General features: G+C 42.2%; 1 protein-coding gene across 11 annotated transcripts in view; it reads left to right on the plus strand.

Annotated features, from left to right (window-relative positions):
* NFAT5 (nuclear factor of activated T cells 5) overlaps window positions 1-20,682 on the plus strand; it is a 108,755-nt gene that overhangs the window by 56,063 nt on the left and 32,010 nt on the right. For 5 of the 11 annotated variants that reach the window (XM_073584306.1, XM_073584324.1, XM_073584297.1 and 2 more), the window contains exons 2-8: window positions 1,297-1,422; window positions 9,597-10,128; window positions 13,525-13,711; window positions 14,843-15,033; window positions 16,434-16,606; window positions 17,649-17,783; window positions 18,251-18,303. In XM_073584306.1, coding sequence (XP_073440407.1) covers window positions 1,297-1,422; window positions 9,597-10,128; window positions 13,525-13,711; window positions 14,843-15,033; window positions 16,434-16,606; window positions 17,649-17,783; window positions 18,251-18,303 — 1,397 coding nt within the window. Of the gene's footprint in view, window positions 1-1,294; window positions 1,423-1,460; window positions 4,132-9,050; window positions 9,113-9,596; window positions 10,129-13,524; window positions 13,712-14,842; window positions 15,034-16,433; window positions 16,607-17,648; window positions 17,784-18,250; window positions 18,304-20,682 lie in introns of those variants that run through there. The other 6 variants (XM_073584341.1, XM_073584347.1, XM_073584334.1 and 3 more) reach the window with 5 other exon arrangements.

A 20,682-nucleotide genomic window follows, 5' to 3' on the forward strand; every position in this document is an offset into this window, starting at 1 on the left:
GTTGCGCCATATCCTTTTCCATGCTTTAGAAGATACAACTATTTGTATGCTTGTTGCTAACCGTATTACTTTTTTAGATTGACATCAGAATGGCTTGTGTGTTGCGAGTGGTCGACCCATTTAGCTTCGGTACAGTCGGGTGATGCCCACCATGGCTTCAATTATTGCACCTCCGTAGGGCCGATCGTCCGCTCTTTTACATGGCTGGTCTGCAGCATTTGAGACTGGAATGTCCTAATGCATCTCAATGGTTGCCAAAATTACCTTTATTACACTTTAAAGGGGTATTCCATCATATGTAGTGATGACAGGTTAGCCCTTTGTGACCCTCAGTAACCCAAATGCCAAGACTCTGATTTATAACTTCAGATCTCCCGACCGCCGTCCCTGCATGGTACTAGATCGGGCCACATCTACTTGAATAGGGCTGCACTACAGGTCCCAACACAACTGGGTCACTTTGTAGGAAAACGAATAGGGTGAGGCTGCGCTAAGTAATCGAATGGTTCTCTTATTCTCACTATCCGTGGTCCTGTATATATGCAATAGAGATTGTCTGCTACTTCTGTAATGTGGCCAGTAGCGGCTACACCTGGGCTACCATATCGTTATGTAAAATGACTAATTTAGTTACACAAGCTGCAGTTAATTGCTCTGAGCATTGACACTCCCTGCACTTCTAATTGACTTTTATCTCCTACTGGTTCATATGTCTCAATTTCGGCTTATGTAATTATTATTAACCCTCTGGCTCCATCTCCATTAGGGACTGTGTTTTCCAAAATCGGACATGTTGGAACAACGTCTCTTTGAATCATTAGTCGCCCAGCGTTCCATAGACATTAGCCCATCGTCCGAACCCTTCGATGTCGGCGTGTTCTGATGACATTAATCTAATGTGTATGAGGGCATAAGATCTATGGCCCATTGTCGCTTCCAACAAGAACAAGCAGGTGGGATTTTTACTATCTGTCCTTGAGGACCACAGATGACTTGGGGTCACTTTAATACTTCTCTCCATAGAAATAATGAGCTCATTCCGATGAGCCAAGCATGTCACAGAGGACGTCTAGCTCAAGAAATAAAAGGTGTTTTAATATCAGTGAAAAAAAAGATTAAATTTACTGATATACTTGAATTAAGAAAGAATCTCTGATCTTGAGATATCGATGCCAGTCTCCTATACCTTTATCAACATTTACCTATGTCTTACTGGTACATTGAGCTTTTTCATTTTGCTTTTTTTTTTTGTTTGTATCTTAATCCATTTCAGCCTGTTCTTTCTTTATTTTTTAGAATCGGTTTATGACCTTCTCCCAAAGGAGCTGCAGTTACCCACATCCCGTGAAACCTCTGTCGCACCAATGAGTCAGACGAGCGGTGGAGAGGCAGGATCGCCTCCGCCGGCCGTAGTCGCTGCTGGTACGCATATCATTTCATCTCTCTAGTTCAATAGATCGATTGTTGTTTTTGCCTTGTTGTTTTTTTTTGTTTTGTTTTTTTTTGTTGTTTTTTTTTAATTCTAACCCTGGCCTAAATGAGCAGCGCTGGTAAAGTGGAGCATGGTTTATGTGAAAATGTCTAAAAAGGCTAAATTGAGTTATTGCAAAAGAAAAAAAAATGGATATAACCTTGAATTCCTTATTTTTTTATATATATATATATATATATATATATATATTTATTTGAGTGCATGCCGTTATTTGCACGCAAACGTGTTTCTGAGCCGGGCAGAATTACACCAAGATTCCAGCACATGAGAAGCATTTATTGCTGCGGAGGAATTGGTTGGCAGCCGGAGCGCTCCCTTTATAAATTATTATGTAATCCTGTTATATTACATCCTAACTCCATCTCTGTTAGACTAGTCGCCCCTTTCCTTTATTTGTTATTTCTCTTTGGTTCTTATTATTAGCATTTATTATAAATGACTGGTTTACCATATGTCCTTTTTATACTTATTTTGAATATTCCAAATTTAATTTCTGACCCCTATAGATAAGGATTCATGGTGATTAAATTGCTTTATATTCGCATTGTGGCCCTGGATATTTCTATTGCTGGCACGATATAATCCAGAGTCATACATACACCCCACTCCACATTTCATTTTTCCTGTGAAATGTATTACTTTACAGCGCCGCTCATTGTCCTGTCTCCGCCATCGGAGTTGCTCCAAATCTGTGGTTTTATTGTGTTTGTTTTATCCCAGTGCAATTTTTTTTTTTTTTTTTATAAACCCAAAAGTTTATTTTTTCCTATTGCACTGCCATTTTTCCCAATAAACCCACAGATTGCCGCGTGTCTATTTTTTTTCTATTGCTTGGTTACTTGTGTATTGCCATACAAATAGCCCTAATTCATTACATGGAATATACCGCCTGTTGCCTCCACGGCTTTTCCCGCTTTTGGACTAAGCTAAAAATAATGTGTCTTGTTTATATTGGCTGCGGGCGGGGCGGTAATTAGAGATTACTCTTATCGGCTGCGGTTATCACAGAATGTGCACGGGTTGATTAACCTACTAAATCAGACCTGACAGTCCGGCGTTGGTACAGTATGATTGGAGTCCGCTCAGGGAGAGGGGGAATGGGAAAAAAAGAATTGGGTGTTATATTTTATCTAAAAATAATTGCAGCTTTTACGCTCCAGACCTCCGTTCACCCCGCAAAAAAAAAAAAGAGAGGAAATGTTGACCTTGGCCGCATGATTGGTGAAATGCAAACTTTTTTCCCTCTGTTTTCCAATAACAAGCGTTTCGGTATATTCCGGCGCTTTTGTGTAAATACATAGAGGATATATTTTGATATCAGGAGACTTCCTGCTGTTTAGATCATCGCAGAATATTTTGGAAAATTCGACCATGCACCTGGAGGTATAATTCTTGCTGCAAGATGAGGCTAAAGTATAAAAAGCCTAAAACTTTTAATGGGTAAATAAAAGTTTGGGAGCGCTTGAAATCTGGAGTATTAAAGGGGACTACCAATTCCAGTCCCTATCGGGGCTGTCACTGTCCGCAGACCGGGGAAGGCGTACAAATTTGAGCTTCAGTGTGACCATTAATGGCGGCCCCAGTTTAAAACACATATATAGACCCCCTCCCACACTCATTGCTTCATGGGAGGGGGCAAAAAATCAAGTTAACGTCCGTAAATAAAGCAACTGAAATAGGCCTTGAAGACTTGAAATATACCACCGCTTGAAAAAAGAAATTTTTTTTCATACTAAGCCCAGGAAGAATTTACGCTATACCAGGACAAGTTCTTGGGAAATAATTTGATATGGACGCCCCCTCCCCCATGACAGCAGTACGATTTCTAGATAACGAACCCCACCCCAATTTCTGAAGTGGGATGCCATGCACAGGCTGTAAATTCTTGATTTCCACGAGATTTCACTGTATGGGAGTTCAGTAGTTGTATCTGAAATTGAATATATGTTGCTAGCAAAGCTGCAGTGTAAAGCATGGGGGACAGCATAATCGCCTGAGCTTCTATGACTTTAACTCATCATACCAAAGCCGAACTAAGAGTAGCCAAGACTAAACAAAACTACAGTAACCCCCTTAGTGTAAATTTCAGTAGATAATTTTTTTTTTATGCCAAGATTGTAAATTACTGCCAGTTTGTATTTCATTATCACCACCGCCCCTAACCGCAGCCTAGACATTTTGGGGGGACACGCAATCAATCAATCCTTTTCCCCCAAGGCAACCGGCTATTGAATTGTGACCCTGCTTACTAATTTAAGCTTACGCCAGCGTAAATATATTTCAGACGTAAACCTGTGTATGGCAGTATGAATTTCGGAAAGATGGGGGTTCGAGGGAGGGGGGTATGCGAATGCAGACACGACAGTATTTCCGAGAGAATGTGGCCTAAAATATTGTTGAAATTGGAATTCCATGTGATAATTGGATTGCTTTATTTTTTCTTTTTACCTTTTTTCTTATTATTTTATATTTGCTGGGATGCTAGCTGTTTTCTCTATTAATACAGTTAACTTGCATTCTAGCTTCTCCACTCAGAGGCAGGCATCGTGTGGTGGGTTGTGTGACTATGTCTGTCTATCAATAGTGAAGACAAATATTGCCAGAGACACTAAACCCATCCAAACTCACCCAGGGTATAGGTCGGTCTCGTTTTCAGACTTCTTCCTAAGCCTTTTTTTTTTTTTTTTTTTCCTTTCTTTCTTTTCTTTTTTTTTTTTATTAATTTTATTTATTTATTTTTTTTTTCAGTTTTAAATAGTGGATTGATGATGAATGTTGGTAAAAATGTTCATTTCTTTTTATTTATTTTTATTCACAATATTTAAAAAAAAAAATAATAATTTGGCTAATTAATTTTGACTATGGATTTGTGGCCACGTTGCTTGTGCATATGTTTTTATATGTCCCTGGGTGTTCGTAATGACCAGTCTACATGACATACTGTCAGTCACAAATTATCGTTTATATATCCAGTACTGGATTTGCTAAAGGAAAGGCATTGGGTATGAAATCTAATATTTTTTATAATTTACTATATGCTGCCCTTCCTTTGTGATCACAGATTTTGGTATTTTAGTTACATCCACAGTAGCGTCACAAAAAGAATTAAATATTTTTTAAGCAAAATTTGAGTGTACACAAACTTAAAAAATAATTTACTTTAATTGATACCTATATTAACGTATTTTCCCACCCATTATTTTTTTTTTTTTCCTATTCCATTACTTATAATGTTAAGAAAATCCAACAGAAAAGTTTTGCTATTTCAAATAGACATTATATGGACAAAAGTATGAGCCACCTCCAGGTGATGTTGTGCAGGAGCCTTTATGACCTCCCATTCTAGATCCATAGACTTTAATATGGAGTTACCGTTCCTCTGGTGAGATTTTCTACAAGGTTTTGGAGGGTTTCTTTGGGAATCTTCCACCATTCACCCCAAAAAACATTTGTGGTACACTGATTTTGGGGGAGGTCTAGCTAATAATCTCCAGTAGTATCTCATTCCATAGCTGTTGGATGGGGTAGAGAGCCTGACTATGTGGTCATGTTCTTCCACCAAACTCTCCCAACCATGTCTGTATAGACCTTGTGCACTGTGCACAGTCATGGAGAACTGGAAAGAACTTTCCCCAAACTGTCCCCACAAAGGTGGAAGCTGCATTTGTCCACAATGTCTTGTGCTGAAGGAGAACTGGAACTAAGGGGCCGAGGCTAAACCTTAAAAAAACAAGCCCATAGCGTTATCCCTCCTGCAGCAAACTGTACAGCTGGCACAATGCCGTCAGGCGAGTAATGTCCTGACACTCCACTGATCATGTTTCCACTGCTTCAGAGTCCAGTGGTGGTAGCACTACACCACTCCATCCAGCACTCTACATAGTGCTTGGTGATGTACAGCTGCATGCAGGTGCTCGGCCATGAAGCTCCTGACCGGGGGCGCAGTGTTTGTTATACCAGAGGCGGTCTGGACTCTGCAGTTAAGAGGTCAGCAGAGCGGTGGTGACTTTTCTTTCCTCGTGCTCCGCACTCGGTGACCCCACTCTGTAACATTATGGGGTCTTCACTTTGAGATTGAGTTGTTCCTTCCACTTTTCTATAATATCACTCACACATGATGGGGGAAGATTTAGGAGGAAGAAATGTCATTAACGGATGAGCTCTGTATGACCTGCCGCTCTGTCACGTTAGTAAAAGCAGACCGCATGGCAGGGGTTTTTACACCGGGGGCGAGGGATCAGAGGTTATACACCAAGGGGCAATGGGGAATGTTATACAATGGGGGGCAAAGGGCCGAATTTTATACATCCAGAGTAATGGGACTGAATGATTAAAATATGGGGCCCAATATGTCCGTCCATTTAGTATTTTTCAGAAAGCGATAGATAAGTGATGATTTTTTAATTTTAATATATATATATACATTTTTAACAAAAATATAAAAATAACTTTAAAAAAATCCTAATGGATTAAGCAAAGTGGCTTCAAATCTGGTCAAACAAAATTAATATACAAGCCTTAATATAAAGCATTTTCTTAATGCATGACCAAGAACAACCACAGCTCCTATACAGTTCTATGATTTTCTTTTTCAATGTGAATGCTTTGGAAAGTCACTGAATTTTTTTTTATTCTATTTTTTTTATTTCAGCTGCAAAGTATAGCAATGTGCACAAACGCTGTGTAAAATGGAACTGATAAGAAAAAATATATTTTTTTTTTTCTTCAATTTCCCCAAAATGGCAATTTTAAGACAAGTCGCCATATTTTTTATTTACCCCAATGTCACCATAATTATAGCTATGGACAAATGTCTGGAATATACCGGTATTCACCCCCATCCCAAAAAGAAAAAAAAAAGAAAAACGCAAATGTTATTTTTAACGGGAATGACTTCTAACACTTGGGGGGACATCCTCTTAATAGTACAAGTTAATTTGTCTCCATTCTGCCAATTTTTTTCTCAGTTTAGTTTGTGACCGAATGTCTTATTTAATAATTGAGTCATTAATTCTTATTATACACACTGCTCAAAAAAATAAAGGGAACACTAAAATACCACATCCTAGATATCTCTGAATGAAATATTCCAGTTGCAATTTTTTATTCATTGCATAGTGGAATGTATTTAGAACAATAAAACATAATTATCAATGTAAATCAAAATGAATATCCCATGGAGGTCTGGATTTGGAATGATACTCAAAATCAAAGTGGAAAATCAAATTACAGGCTGATCCAACTTCAGTGGAAATGCCTCATGACAAGTAAAAGATGCTCAGTAGTGTGTGTGTGGCCTCCACGTGCCTGTATGACCTCCCTACTGTACAATACCTGGGCATGCTCCTGATGAGGCAGCGGATGGTCTCCTGAGGAATCTCCTCCCAGACCTGGACTAAAGCATTCGCCAACTCCTGGATAGTCTGTGGTGCCACGTGATGTTGGTGGATGGAGCGAGACATGATGTCCCAGATGTACTCAATTGGATTCAGGTCTGGGGAACGGTCGGGCCAGTCCATATCTTCAATGCCTTCATCTTGCAGGAACTGCTGACACAATCCAGTCACATGAGGTCTGGCATTGTCCTGCATTAGGAGGAACCCAGGGCCAACCGCACCAGCATATGGTCTCACAAAAGGGGTCTGGGTATCTCATCTCGGTACCTTTACTTCAATAAATTTTTATTGCATATTTTTGAAAAGGAAAAACCTATAAGTAGCAACACCCCCAACGTAGGGGTTTAAACAAGGGAAACATAAGCATAAATGCGCATACTCAGAGATTGACATAATGTATAAAACAGAAAACATATCGACACTTGCATAAAAAAAAAAAAGTCATATGAAAAGATATATATCTTCAATGCAAAGGGGCAGACCTCTGACTAAGTAACCACGGTTCCCATATTTGATCAACCTTTTTCTTGGTAACTGACGAGTGCGCCAGAGATTGATCATATTGACAATGTATATTAATTTTGTCCACCACTTCTCTCATGGTGGGAAGAGATATCCCCTTCCATTTAGCAGCAAAGGTGAGCCTAGCCGCAATCAGAATATGTGACACTATACCCCTGATATTTAAAAGAAAATCAGTTGTCCCTATGCGCAACAGTCCCATTGATGGTGTCAAGTTAACCTGAATCCAAGTCACCTCCCTTAACAACATTATTTATAGTATTCCAAAACTGATCGCCACCGGACAGGACCAGCTTTTAAGGAAATATTTGTTAAAGGAATATTTAGAAGGCTTGAAGCAAATTTCCTCCAATAACATATTGCTGTTGATGCGGTAGGTAGACACGGGGTGTAGTTACTAAATTTAATAGCTTCCATTTCCAACGTAAGCCGCGTAAAGTTCAATTTAGAACAAAATGACTCCATCTGAAGCCACTTGTGTCTTATCCAATAACCACCAGTCTCTAATACCCGATAATACCGCCGCTTTATGATAAGCCTGTAAGTTAGGGGCACCCATCCCTCCAAATTCATAAGGATAATATAGAAACCTACCAGCCACTCTTAGTTTTTTATATGCCCATATCAAGTCATTAGCTATTTTTTTAAGAGATTTAATTATCCTAAGAGGAATCTGGACAGGGATGCAACAAAAATAATATAAATCCTTGGGAAGTACCAACATCTTATAAACGTTTCATCTCGGTACCTAATGGCAGTCAGGCTACCTCTCGCGAGCACATGGAGGGCTCCAAAGAAATGCCACCCCACACCATTACTGACCCACTGCCAAACCGGTCATGCTGAAAGATGTTGCAGGCAGCAGATCTCACTCCACGGCGTCTCCAGACTCTGTCACGTCTGTCACATGTGCTCAGTATGAACCTGCTGTCATCTGTGAAGAGCACAGGGCGCCAGCGGCGAATTTGCCAATCCTGGTGTTCTGTGGCAAATACCAAGCGTCCTGCACGGTGTTGGACTGTGAGCACAACCCCCACCTATGGACGTCGGGTCCATTCCTTTATTGAGGGTGCCAATAATTTCCATCTGTTGTCTATTCCATTTGCACAGCAGCATGTGAAATTGTCAATCAGTGTAGCTTCCTAAGGGGACAGTTTGATTTACTTGCAGTTATGTTCTGTTGTTTAAGTGTTCCCTTTATTTTTTTGAGCAGTGTATAACGCCTCTGTGTGAAATTTGACCAATAGAATGACCCCTTTGGTAAACGGAAACCGTATATTAACATATTATATTATGATTTACTTGCTTATTATTTATGAAAAGCCATTGTATAAAGGCTTGATGCCTTAATAATCCACCGGCATAAATAATAATTAATTTTGACTTATAATCGAACCAGTCTTTCAAGAAAGTGGCATAAGGTCAACGCCCCGTCTATTAATGACCTTAATTACCCCCCTTTTTACATACTATTTAGGGTCCAACTCTGCATCAGTTCCATTTTGCGTAGTATGTGAGTTTGTCTCTTACTACTTCTATTATTTTATTTATTTTTTTTATCTTTTCTTATTTTTAATAGTTTGATGAACTGGAATAATTAGCAGCTGTTTCTCATTTATTTTCTCATATTTTTATTCCAGGATTTGCCTCTGAAGCAGGGAGTGTCTGCATTAAAAATGACCTGTAGTTCTCTGCTTCATAGGTTAGAAACTTATTTTAATATTTTGTGGCTACAGTCAGTCCCATTTAAAAAAAAATAATAAAATAAATACATGTACTAATTGGCAATACATGTTGCTTACCACAAAAACATTTTTTATGGGGGTTCAAATAATTTTTCTTTTTATTTTTGCAATTGTCTGAAAATTTCTAAATTCTATCTAAGAAAGTAAAATTATGTAACTTTTTTGGATTTATTTATATTTTTTTGTAGCCTTTTCTGTCTTAAACGTTATTGGCACAGCCAGTACAGATTGGACATTATTTTTTAGCTATTGGCTAGTGAAATTTTAGCCAATTTTCTTGCAATTTTTTTTTTTTTTTTTTACCAAATTTCAACATTTTTGTGGGAATTTTAAATAATTTGGATATATTTTTGAAGGAAAAAAAAATCATTTAAATCCATTGGGACTGCTGGCCAGTGCCGATGAAAATGTGTGTATTTACTGTTGGATTATACACTGCAGATGCCTCATCTTCCTCCTCTTCCACCATGGGCGGTGCACGCAGTTCCTTTACCACCACTTCCAGCCCTTCTAATTACTCTACCTCACTCACCGATACCAAAGCTATGCAATCCTCTACCACGGGGGTAAGTAAGCCAGGGGTAAGTGACCAGCTGTTAGCCAGTAATGCGGGCCGGCAGCAGTCCGTGCCGTTAAGATGGACAGTCCTAAACATTTCTCCACCCCCGGAAGACCTGCTGGATAGCAGTCAGATGTCCTGCCAAGATGAAGGGGGTGGACTGGATTCTGAGCAGAGCTGCAACATGTGGACGGAAGACTCCGCATCCAATTTCAGCAACATGAGTTCCCATTCTTACAACGATAATACGGAAGTCCCACGTAAGTCACGCAAACGAAACACCAAGCAGAGGCCCGGGGCCAAGAGACGAGATTCCAACATGGACGTTTTTGATGCAGACAGCGCCAAAGCTCCTCATTATGTTCTTTCCCAACTCGCCTCGGACAGCAAAGGCAACGGCCAGGCTGGAAATGGGTTGGTATTTGAGTTTAATACGCATTTTTCCCTCTTGTCCTATTCAGAAAACTTTACTTTTACTGTTCGTGTGTAAATCAGTAGATTCTAGTTAAATACCATCAAGTCCTGTAGGATGGTGGGAACGTCAGAGTGCGCAGTCATGGGCAGTCTAGGCACTGTATACATCGTGGACTCTGCCGACATTTGGTGAAGCCGCCATTGACTGGTGGTCACCAATATTCGTGAAAAAATAGTTTTATAAGCATTTATCCAATTATTGATCCTTCCACAGATGCCCCTTGTAGGTCATTGACTGGTTGTACTCTGCGCACATGATGCATTGCTATGGAAGAGGGCACCATACGTGTGTAGCACTCTGATTTCCAAGTACCATAAAGCTGCTCTCTGTAAAGAGCAATGGTTTTTAGAAAGGTACATTACATAGTGGGTGGCAAACCTAAAGGGGTTACATAGGTAGAGAACACCGGGAAGGTGGACACAAAAGGTTACTCTGCTGCATATAAGGACTACGATATCCTAAATACCACATGGTAGATGGGGGCGCTATTACAGATTTCATATTGGTACTCGGGAGCAATAAGTTTGGCCTCTTTCCATAGATATTGATAAAATGTCTGTGCCCTAAAAAATGGGAAATGTCAACATCAACTCAATGTATTAATTTAACAAAGTGAATATTGATGAGGAGGTAAAGGGGCTCCATTAATTATTATTCAATTACCGTATTTTGTGTATAAGACAAACCAGATTATAAGACGCACCCCAAATTTTGAGGAGAAAAATAGGAAAAAAAAATTTATAAAATGGTGGTGCGTCTTATAATCCATGTGTATTGCTTACCGGGTTGGTGGCTGAGGTGAAGCGGTGTCGCTGCTGCAGGAGGCAAAAGTGGTGCGTTGCTGCAGGCTGGGATGAGGGGGTGTTCCTCTGTGGTGCGGTGGGCTCCGCCAGCATTTTTGTGACAGCCCGGAGCCCGCCCCCGCACATCCATTACTGCAATGCGATGGCCTCCGGGAAAATGGCCCCCATGGGCGTCACATATTCAGATTGAGAACTCGGCAACGAAAGCTCGTTGCCGAGTTCTCAATCTGAGCATGCGCCGTCCCCAAGGCCACCGCTTCACAGTAATGGATGTGTGAGAGGCTCCTGGAAAATGGCCACCAGGGGCGGCGCATGCACAGATTGAGATCTCGCAACGAGATCTCGTTGCCAAGGTCTCAATCTGAGTGCGCCGCCCCCGGCGGTCATTTTCCCGGAGGCCACCGCATCGCAGTAATGGATATGCAGGGGGCTCCAGGCTTTCACAAAATTTTTTGGGGAAAAGTGAGTCTTGTAATCTGAAAAATACGGTAATTGCATTTCTTTAACAGAATAGATGATAACTGCATGATCGCTGGGTGTCCAGCTGCTGAGCCCCCCACTGATCCCAAGAGCAGTCCCCTTTGAGTACGTGTGACCACCATTGTTGTAGACTGTGAATAAAGCATATTGCATATACATATAATAATGCATGCTCCTTGCCACCCCAGGGACTGCAGGACCCTCATTCTCATGATCAGTGGGGGTCAGTAGTTGTCAGGTTCATAGTGAATGCATGGATTACGGGTTTAGATGTCATTGTCTTTTCTGGCAGAATGGCAGAAGCTTCTATGCAGCCTCCAATAGTTGTTCTCCGTTATACATATGATTTGTAGTGTCCCCTGTAATCCCTTGCAGCTCTTGGTAAACATCGCCACAATTTTGAGGACTTCCCTGAGTGATCCTCTGCAAATATCTAATGTGTTAGCGATCATTTAACTTAATAACCTTTTGTTTTAATTTATGGACACTTGTAAAATCCTATAATAAAACTCAGCAGAGATTTTACAGGTTGCTTGTTTGTTTAATTTTTTTTTCAGACCTTTTAAAAGCCACGTTATTAGCCAAACGAGTGTACATTGCACCTGTTCCTTATCATTGGCCTTTGTACATGGCAGCCATACAAGCAAAACACTCATTTGTCCGCTAATTGGATTATGCCGGACTATAAACATCTGCTTGTGGCAATGGGATGTGCTGCCAACAACATGCATACTGTTTGGAGTCACAACAGTTATATTAACTGTCAGTCTGTCATCGTACAGTTTGTATTTGCTTTGAAAGGGCATTTAAGAGTGTGGATCAACTTATTAGCTCGTCAATCGGCGCTCGGTATGGGCAGAGATCCACCTGTGTAAATCTACTTCTTTTGATGACATATTAGAGAATTAAAGGGTTGGCCTTTCCATTCGATTCACATGTTCTTCCTCACCACAACTGCCATCCTGTTAGGGTAATTGGCCCTCTGTGTTCTAGAGGTGTGGAGCATTCATGTATTACACACAGCTATTGATTTGGGATTGCCACATGGTCTTCCAAGTTCAACTAACTGGTGAGGTTAGAAGCTGTGGGGGTGGAACTTGGACAGAACCTCTGGGGTGGAACCTTGGGTGAAACCTGTGGGGGTAAGGACCTTGGGTGAAACCTGTGGGGGTTAGGACCTTGGGTGAATCCTGTGGGAGGCTAGGACCTTGGGTGAAACCTGTGGGGGCTAGGACCTTGGGTGAAACCTGTGGGTCTAGGACCTTGGGTAGAATCTTTAGTAAGAGGAGCCTTAGAACAGACATTGGTTTTAAAGGTTGGGATTGTGACGGCATTATAGTAAGATCTTGCTGGGAGATCACTAATGTTGTGTTTGAAGTGTATCTGAAAAGTTTTGTTAAGAAGGATCTTCTAACATTAAGGGGTGTAAGAAGTATTTTGACCTTCTGCAATGCGCACTGTTAGAGTTTGGTCCCAGAGCATCAATTTTGGACCTTCATGGAAGTGATCCATGAGATCCACACTTTTACGGGTCAGATAACAAAAATATCTTGCATGTTAGCCCAAGATGCGTAGTAAGCAGAGGGTAGAGATGGGGTAACAGGGACATGTGCCCTGGGTGCTGACTCAAGGGGGCACCAACAATCCACTTTTTGCTTTGACCTGGGTTGTTGGATACAGGACTAGGATGGCAAATTAGGACTTCTCACAGAACCATCTTATATGACATATTATATATATACCAAGCACTGGGAACAGACCACTGTGATCGCCAAGATTCCTGAAAATAGGTTAGATTTAGTTGAGGTCACCCCTGAGTGGTCACATTGTATTGAAATGAATGGAAGTAGCTGTCTGAGGTAGTCACTGGCAAATAGTCTAAAGGAAAGTCACGTGGCTGTAGAAACCAATCCAGGTCTATATTATGATGGCTATAGGCGACACTTCCACTTCTCTTTTCTTCCTTGTATGTCATATTGCAGCATAGTAAATCTATTATTGTACTGATTGAAATCCCGAGGCATAAGGCTTAATGTAGCATGTCCACCCCAGAGCCACAGAGTCTCCAAAGGGAGGGAAGAAGAGTCCATTACTGTGTGAGCAGTTTCCATCGAAGAGTGAAGGGAAAGAACTGAAGATTGCGGTACAGCCGGAGACTCAGCACCGCGCCCGATACCTGACAGAGGGAAGCCGCGGCTCTGTGAAAGACCGGACGCAACAGGGGTTTCCTACAGTGAAGGTGGGTGAAGCATGGGCGTGTTACCCTGCCCTAAATATTTTACTCTGGCGCATGTACTGCTCCTGAACTGTTGTGAAACTGCAGCTGTCATAGTGTTGGAAGTGCCAGACGGCATTGACTATAGCTTTAATTGGTGTTTCCGAGATCTTTAATATGACGGCTGCAGATAATCTCTGACATCAGCAGTCGTGTGCCATACATGCAAGCTTTACCGCTGCTTCCTATAACTTATTACAGAGCTGATTTAGCGCCTTGTCTTGAATAGAACAGAGGTGTTCATGCTCTTCCTCTGCTCTGTGGACTGCCAGAGAAAGGCGAGTGCAGCGCTCGACTCTTTACAACAATCCCATAGACCATAAATGTGCATGTGTACCTTCACTCTATTCAAGATGGGACTCTGCAGAGCGCCGCTCTTGGGGTTCCTGGGGATGCCAGTGATTGCACCACCAATGATCATTAACTTATCCTATGGCTGGCTAGGGAATAGCATTTGATTCTGGGTACCCACCTTTAGTTAGGAGTTTTTAGGGAAAAAATATTGTATAAAAGTGAAACACCTTCCTACTGTAATATAGCTCTGTTTGGCCAGGTACCTCCACTGTCAGATCCTGATAGGAAGTCATTTTTTGCTGTGCCATAAGTGTTGGTTATGAAAGGAGACTGGCTGACCTAAGCCAATTCCCCCTTTTCTGTCATTGCATCAGCCAGAGAAGGGGGCTGGCTTAGCAATTAAAATAATCAGTCAGGCAGCCCCCTTCGTATGCTGCTATGCTATTCAAGTACTAACACAGGGAACACTATCCACTGTTGAGCACAGGACTGGAGGTGAGGCAGCCGGATACAGGATGGTGGGGCTACCTGTTCATAAGGACATTTGCTCTAACTGAACTTTTCGCATGGAAAAGTCTGATTAGAACACTGCATTGCCATTTAAAAGTGTGCAGTTTTGATGTAGTTGATGCATTATCTAACTGCACCATGTGAACCCAGCTTAAGGCAATAGAGTGTGTAGCTATTGCATATATTAAGCACATACTGTGCGTCCTACAATATGTGTAATGGGTACGTTTACCAGCATCGTAGGCACCTTATGTTCCAAAACAGTGATGAGATGTCATTCCTCTCTTCCAGCTGGAAGGTCACAATGAGCCTGTGGTGCTCCAAGTGTTTGTAGGCAACGATTCCGGCCGAGTGAAGCCGCACGGATTCTACCAGGCCTGCAGAGTGACTGGAAGGAACACGACTCCCTGCAAGGAAGTGGATATAGAGGGCACCACAGTCATAGAGGTCATGCTGGACCCAAGCAACGTGATGACTCTGGCGTAAGTAAATAATCTACCAGCAGCTCCTACCCCGAGGATCTGAATTGCCGTACCCCTTGTGACAGGTCTCTGTCGCAGTGCCATGCGTGCATGCCTCTTATTATTGGGCCTTATCAGACATCTTTATCTAAAATGCAGAAATTCCAGATTCTATCACTACTGGGCCATGCCAAGAATGCAGACTTTCCTGAAAATCTCCTTTGAGCAAAAGAAAAAAAATAGAAAACCCTACAGTGACCCTATAAATTGTTTTTTTCCCTTGCAAAGCCAGAGCTGAATTGTATAAATCATTCATAGAAGTCAAATTTTTGTAAGCGTGTCCATTAGGATTTCATTAATATTGTTGGGCATGTCTAGAGGGGAATGTTTCTCCTTGTGCAGACAATTGGCAATGCTTTCTAGGAAAAAGCAATGGAATTTTTTTTTATATGTTATACCTTTGTTTATAATCTTTTTCTCCCATTTTTATTGCACTTGTCCTAACCCTAGCTCAGACTGTATTTTTAGGGTTATAAATAGTGGGAAAACAGTAAGCCTGCTCTTGGTAATAAATGGAGGCACCATTTCAGTCTGGGTCGCTGCTGATGCAGGGCGCAGCAGTAATGTGTTTTATCATCGGACGACGCTCTTTGTTATACTGAAAGCTTTGTCATCTCTGTCGCTACATGTGCAAAGCGCAGCAGCCGATGATAAAGCTTATGTCCACTGCTGCGCTCTGTATAGGTGGCTCCGTGCAGGCACTCGCTGCAATTTTCTCAAAGGAAGCAATATTTTCCAACTCTGCTCATTTAGCAGAGGATGAGGTGAAATTTTGCAACCCCATAGACTACCCATCTTTTTAAATAATTGCCAGTTGGGACTTCCGGCCGCTGTCCCCGAATCCCATAAGGCACCGCGGCAGTGTTACTTGCACTGGGGCAGTTCATGGCCACAAGGCCACGAACTGCGCCTGCCCAAGCGACATACACGTCTCCTCTATTCCCACGCATGCACAGTAACAGCCGCATTGTTACTGCGCATGCGCAGGAATAGCGGTGACGTGAATACATAAGTCACTGATCATGGCAGTGCCAATATTGAATAAATGGTGTAGCGGTTTTATTATAAATTTCAGACCCCCATCTTTGTATAGTTTCAGTTACTTTTTGCGTTGAGCCGTTTGATAGCTTTCTAACACACAATCTGCAGATAATATTGGGCTTTGCAGCTGTTTTCCGCTAAGCTGCAGTTTTTGGCATCCTTTCTGTATTATGCACCCCGCGTTCCAGACAGGTTTTTATGGTGTTAATTGCAGTTCAGCGATAATTGCCATAGAAACCATACCCCGCCATGATTTCTGAAAGGCGTTGCATTAAAAGCCTCAGCGTGTTAACCCTTTCCTTACATTGCTCATGCGGCAGGGTCGATTGTGTTGGTATCCTGAAACTCAGGAACGCAGATGTCGAAGCCCGTATCGGGATCGCCGGCTCCAAGAAGAAGAGCACACGAGCGAGACTTGTGTTCAGAGTGAACATCCCTCGGAAGGACGGCTCAGTTCTAACTTTACAGACCCCCTCATCCCCAATCCTCTGCAGTAAGTGTTTTTTCACTGTTTTGTCACTTTTTTTCCTCACTCATATACGCATACCTGCCGGAACACTTGGACCATCAGTAGGTATTCTGATGAATACATTAGAGCAGGAGGAGAAACCCTTGAAGAGTTGCTGTTGTGATATATCAATCACATATTGCGGTCCAGCCAGATCCATGTAAGTGGGGTCTTCTAGGTGCCCTCAATATCTGCACCATGTTAAAGGGGAGCTTACAAGACCGAAGCCAAAAAGGACTTCATTCCTAGGATCTTTGTCGGACCCCATCAATTATTAAGGGATGGCATATCCTAGCAATATGCCATGATTTACTAAGATGAGACTACCCTTTTAATAAAAGAGAGCTATTTTGGGGGGTCTGGAACAGCCAGCTATTATCTGCTTTTTTTGTTTTGGCAGGGTAGGGCGAACAATGATGTGTTTTTAGGGCTTGTGCCCTTTGTCCGTACTTTTCTTTCAATCTGCTGTATACACACAAAATCTATTTCATTCGTGCAGCTGCCAAAGTATACACGGCCCATGTTTTCTGATCAGATCAGCCTGCTTGAATGCAGCTTTGGCACAGACTCCAGAAGTGAAGCTTTGGAAAAGAGCATTATATGTAATACTATGTGATTTGGACTACTGTTCATAGTCGTAGATTGTCCGTGGCTTAACTGGAGCTGTGTTTTGCCAAACTCTCCCCGTAATACCAGACTAGCTGATGTGACTCATTACAGTGACAGTTGTTAGCCTTGTCCACTTTTTTCCTATATTATTTTGGACTAAATAGGAGCTTGTGTATAGCAGGAGTTTGGTGCCTGCAGGAAAAACTTGTTCACATGTAGTTTAATACTGGAGTCATTCAGCCCTTGAGGTTGTCGGTCTCAGCACTGTGATATCTGGTCATTTGCCCTGCACTACTTCAGTGGCCAGCCTCTAGGGGGCAGCACTTTCCTTGGGCACTAATAAAGCTTAGTTCCCCAGAAACCCTTGATTATTTTCTTTTTAATTTGTTACTAACATGCCCTATTCTCTCCTCTTCAGCTCAGCCTGCAGGGGTGCCTGAAATTCTCAAGAAAAGTCTGCACACCTGCTCTGTAAAAGGAGAAGAGGAGGTGTTCTTAATAGGCAAAAACTTCCTGAAAGGAGCCAAGGTTGTGTTCCAGGAAAACATTGCCGGTAGGTATGAATCTAGTGCATGGATCAGCAACCTGCTAGGCTCCACAAAGCAAGTGCACTAGTAGATTGTCTGTACATTTTTCCAGCAGCCATGTCAGACTTCTATTGGTGCCCTGCAAACATGTTCCTAACAGCAGCTATCCCTGGTGCCCCTTTTGATTAGTGGCATGTCATCTATCATGGTGCAACATTGTCATTATGCCAAAAGAGGAGCCGGGGATGCCGGCAGGTTGGAGGTGGTTTGCAGGGCTCGCACCCATTGGACACCATTACGGACTTTGGCAGCTGGATCAGGGTCTTGCTAATCTATTCGCTTCTCTCTAGCTGTCATTATGAGACGAACCCTTTAAACATTTAACCCTCCTCACTAAAAATAAATTTTTGTCGTATTTTGGGTGGGCAGCAAAATGTATATATGTTTTATACTTGGTGGATTTTTGAACATATTTTTGTACTCTTTATTTCAGACGATAACTCGTGGAAAGCTGAAGCTGAAATCGACATGGAATTATTTCACCAGGTACAACACCACAATCAGGGCTAATTGTCCAAACCGGAGGTTATGATGGTGGAAAGAGGGAGAGAATTTCAATTTACTTCTGGTTGAATCTTTTGTCCAGGCATAACTCTTTCACCCATCGTGACATTGGGCATGCACAGCTACTGTTGCGGCCACTTGTTGCCCAGCAAGTGTCCATTGGTCCCATTAATCAGAATAGGACATGTACAAGATGCTCACTGGGTGCTGTACGTTTGCCCAATGTGTGGTTGCACTACGTATTGCTGAATGTCGCATCAGGTCAGAGAGTTTGCCTGGACATCCGGTTTTTGAGTAATATTTTAATATGGTCAGATGACGCCCTTTCTGCATCCCCTTCCCAGTTTTTTCCAGACTTGTAGAGTTCCTGTCTACTCGATTTTGCAGGCGATTGCAGCTGCCACCATTCACTTAAAATGAAGCTGTGCTGCAACAGCTGTCCAGGAATGCCCCAGTGCAGAGAAAAAAAAACCTGATCTGTGGCCCCCAGAAGCTTTGGAGGTCCCAGGTGTTGAACCCCAGTGATCATTAAGTGATGACCTATCTTGGTAATATGCCTTCACTTACTGAGATGGCACTCCTTTAATAAAAGGACATTCCTATTAGGGGCACCCATTATAAGTGGGTTGATAAGAAGTAGTAGTCATAATAGTACACTGTGTGCAGAATTATTAGGCAAATGAGTATTTAGATCACATTATCCTTTTTATACATGTTGTCCTACTTCAAGCTGTATAGGCTTGAAAGCCAACTGCAAATTATGTAAATCAGGTGACTTGCATCTCTGTAATGAGGAGGGGTGTGGTCTAATGACATCAACACCCTATATAAGGTGTGCTTAATTATTAGGCAACTTCCTTTGCCAAAATGGGTCAGAAGAAAGATTTGACGGACTCTGAAAAGTCAAAAATTGTGAGATGTCTTGCAGAGGGATGCGGCAGTCTTGAAATTGCCAAACTTTTGAAGCATAATTACCGAACAATCAAGCGTTTCATGGCAAATATCCAACAGGGGTCGCAAGAAGCGTGTTGATAAAAAAAGGCGCATAATAACTGCCCATGAATTGAGGAAAATCAAGCGTGAAGCTGCCAAGATGCCATTTGCCACCAGTTTTGCCATTTTTCAGAGCTGCAACGTTACTGGAGTATCAAAAAGCTCAAGGTGTGCCACACTCAGGGACATGGCCAAGCTAAGGAAGGCTGAGAAACAACCATCTTTGAACAAGAAACATAAGATAAATGTCAAGACTGGGCCAAGAAATATCTTAAAGGGAATCTGTCACCCCTTTTTTGAGGTATCATATAATGATATTATTCAATTGTGTGTCACATAAGGATTCTCTAAGTACTTTTGCTTCCCCCTGACCCCGCACCTTTTGTGCATAAATACCTTTTTTATATTGGTTCAGATGTATGTAAACTGCCGCTGTCCGGTCCGCTGGGCGGGGCTTATTCACCTGCTCCCCCCCCCCTGTCTTGCTCTACGCATTTCTTATGTAGAGCAAGACAGGGAGGGGGAGCAGGTGAATAAGCCCCGCCCATTGGACCGGACCGTGGCAGTTTACATACATCTGAACCGATATAAAAAAGGTATGTAAACTGCCACGGTCCGGTCCGATGGGCGGGGCTTATTCACCTGCTCCCCCTCCCTGTCTTGCTCTACATAAGAAGAAATGCGTAGAGCAAGACAGGGAGGGGGGGGGAGCAGGTGAATAAGCCCCGCCCAGCGGACCGGACAGCGGAAGTTTACATACATCTGAACCGATATAAAAAAGGTATTTATGCATGAAAGGTGCGGGGTCAGGGGGAAGCAAAAGTACTAAGAGAATCCTTATGTGACACACAATTGAATGATATCATTATATGGTATCTCAAAAAAGGGGTGACAGATTCCCTTTAAGACTGATTTTCTAAGGTTTTATGGACTGATGAATAGAGTTGAGCGACTTTGGTCGGATCGGGTTTCATGAAACAAAATTTGTTTCAGATGAAACTGGTCCAACTAGGGCAAAAAAAAGTCAGAGTTTTGTCCGAAACCCGACCCCAATGCAAGTCATTGGGGAATAAAAGTCGGCATTGAGTGGATGAATGGCCCAAGGCTAGATGGATGGCCCAAGGCTGGATCAGTAAAGGGCAGAGAGCTCCACTCTGACTCAGACGCCAGCAAGGTGGGGTACTGGTATGGGCTGATATCATCAAAGATGAACTTGTGGGACCTTTTCTGGTTGAGGATGGAGTGAAGCTCAACTCCCAGACCTACTGGCAGTTTCTGGAAGACACCTTCTTCAAGCCGTGGTACAGGAAGGAGTCGGTATCGTTCAAGAAAAACATGATTTTCATGCAGGACAATGCTCCATCACAT

This window comes from Dendrobates tinctorius, unplaced genomic scaffold (genome assembly GCF_039654945.1).
Source record: "Dendrobates tinctorius isolate UK_male_01 unplaced genomic scaffold, ASM3965494v1 ptg000009l, whole genome shotgun sequence".
NCBI lineage: Eukaryota > Metazoa > Chordata > Amphibia > Anura > Dendrobatidae > Dendrobates > Dendrobates tinctorius.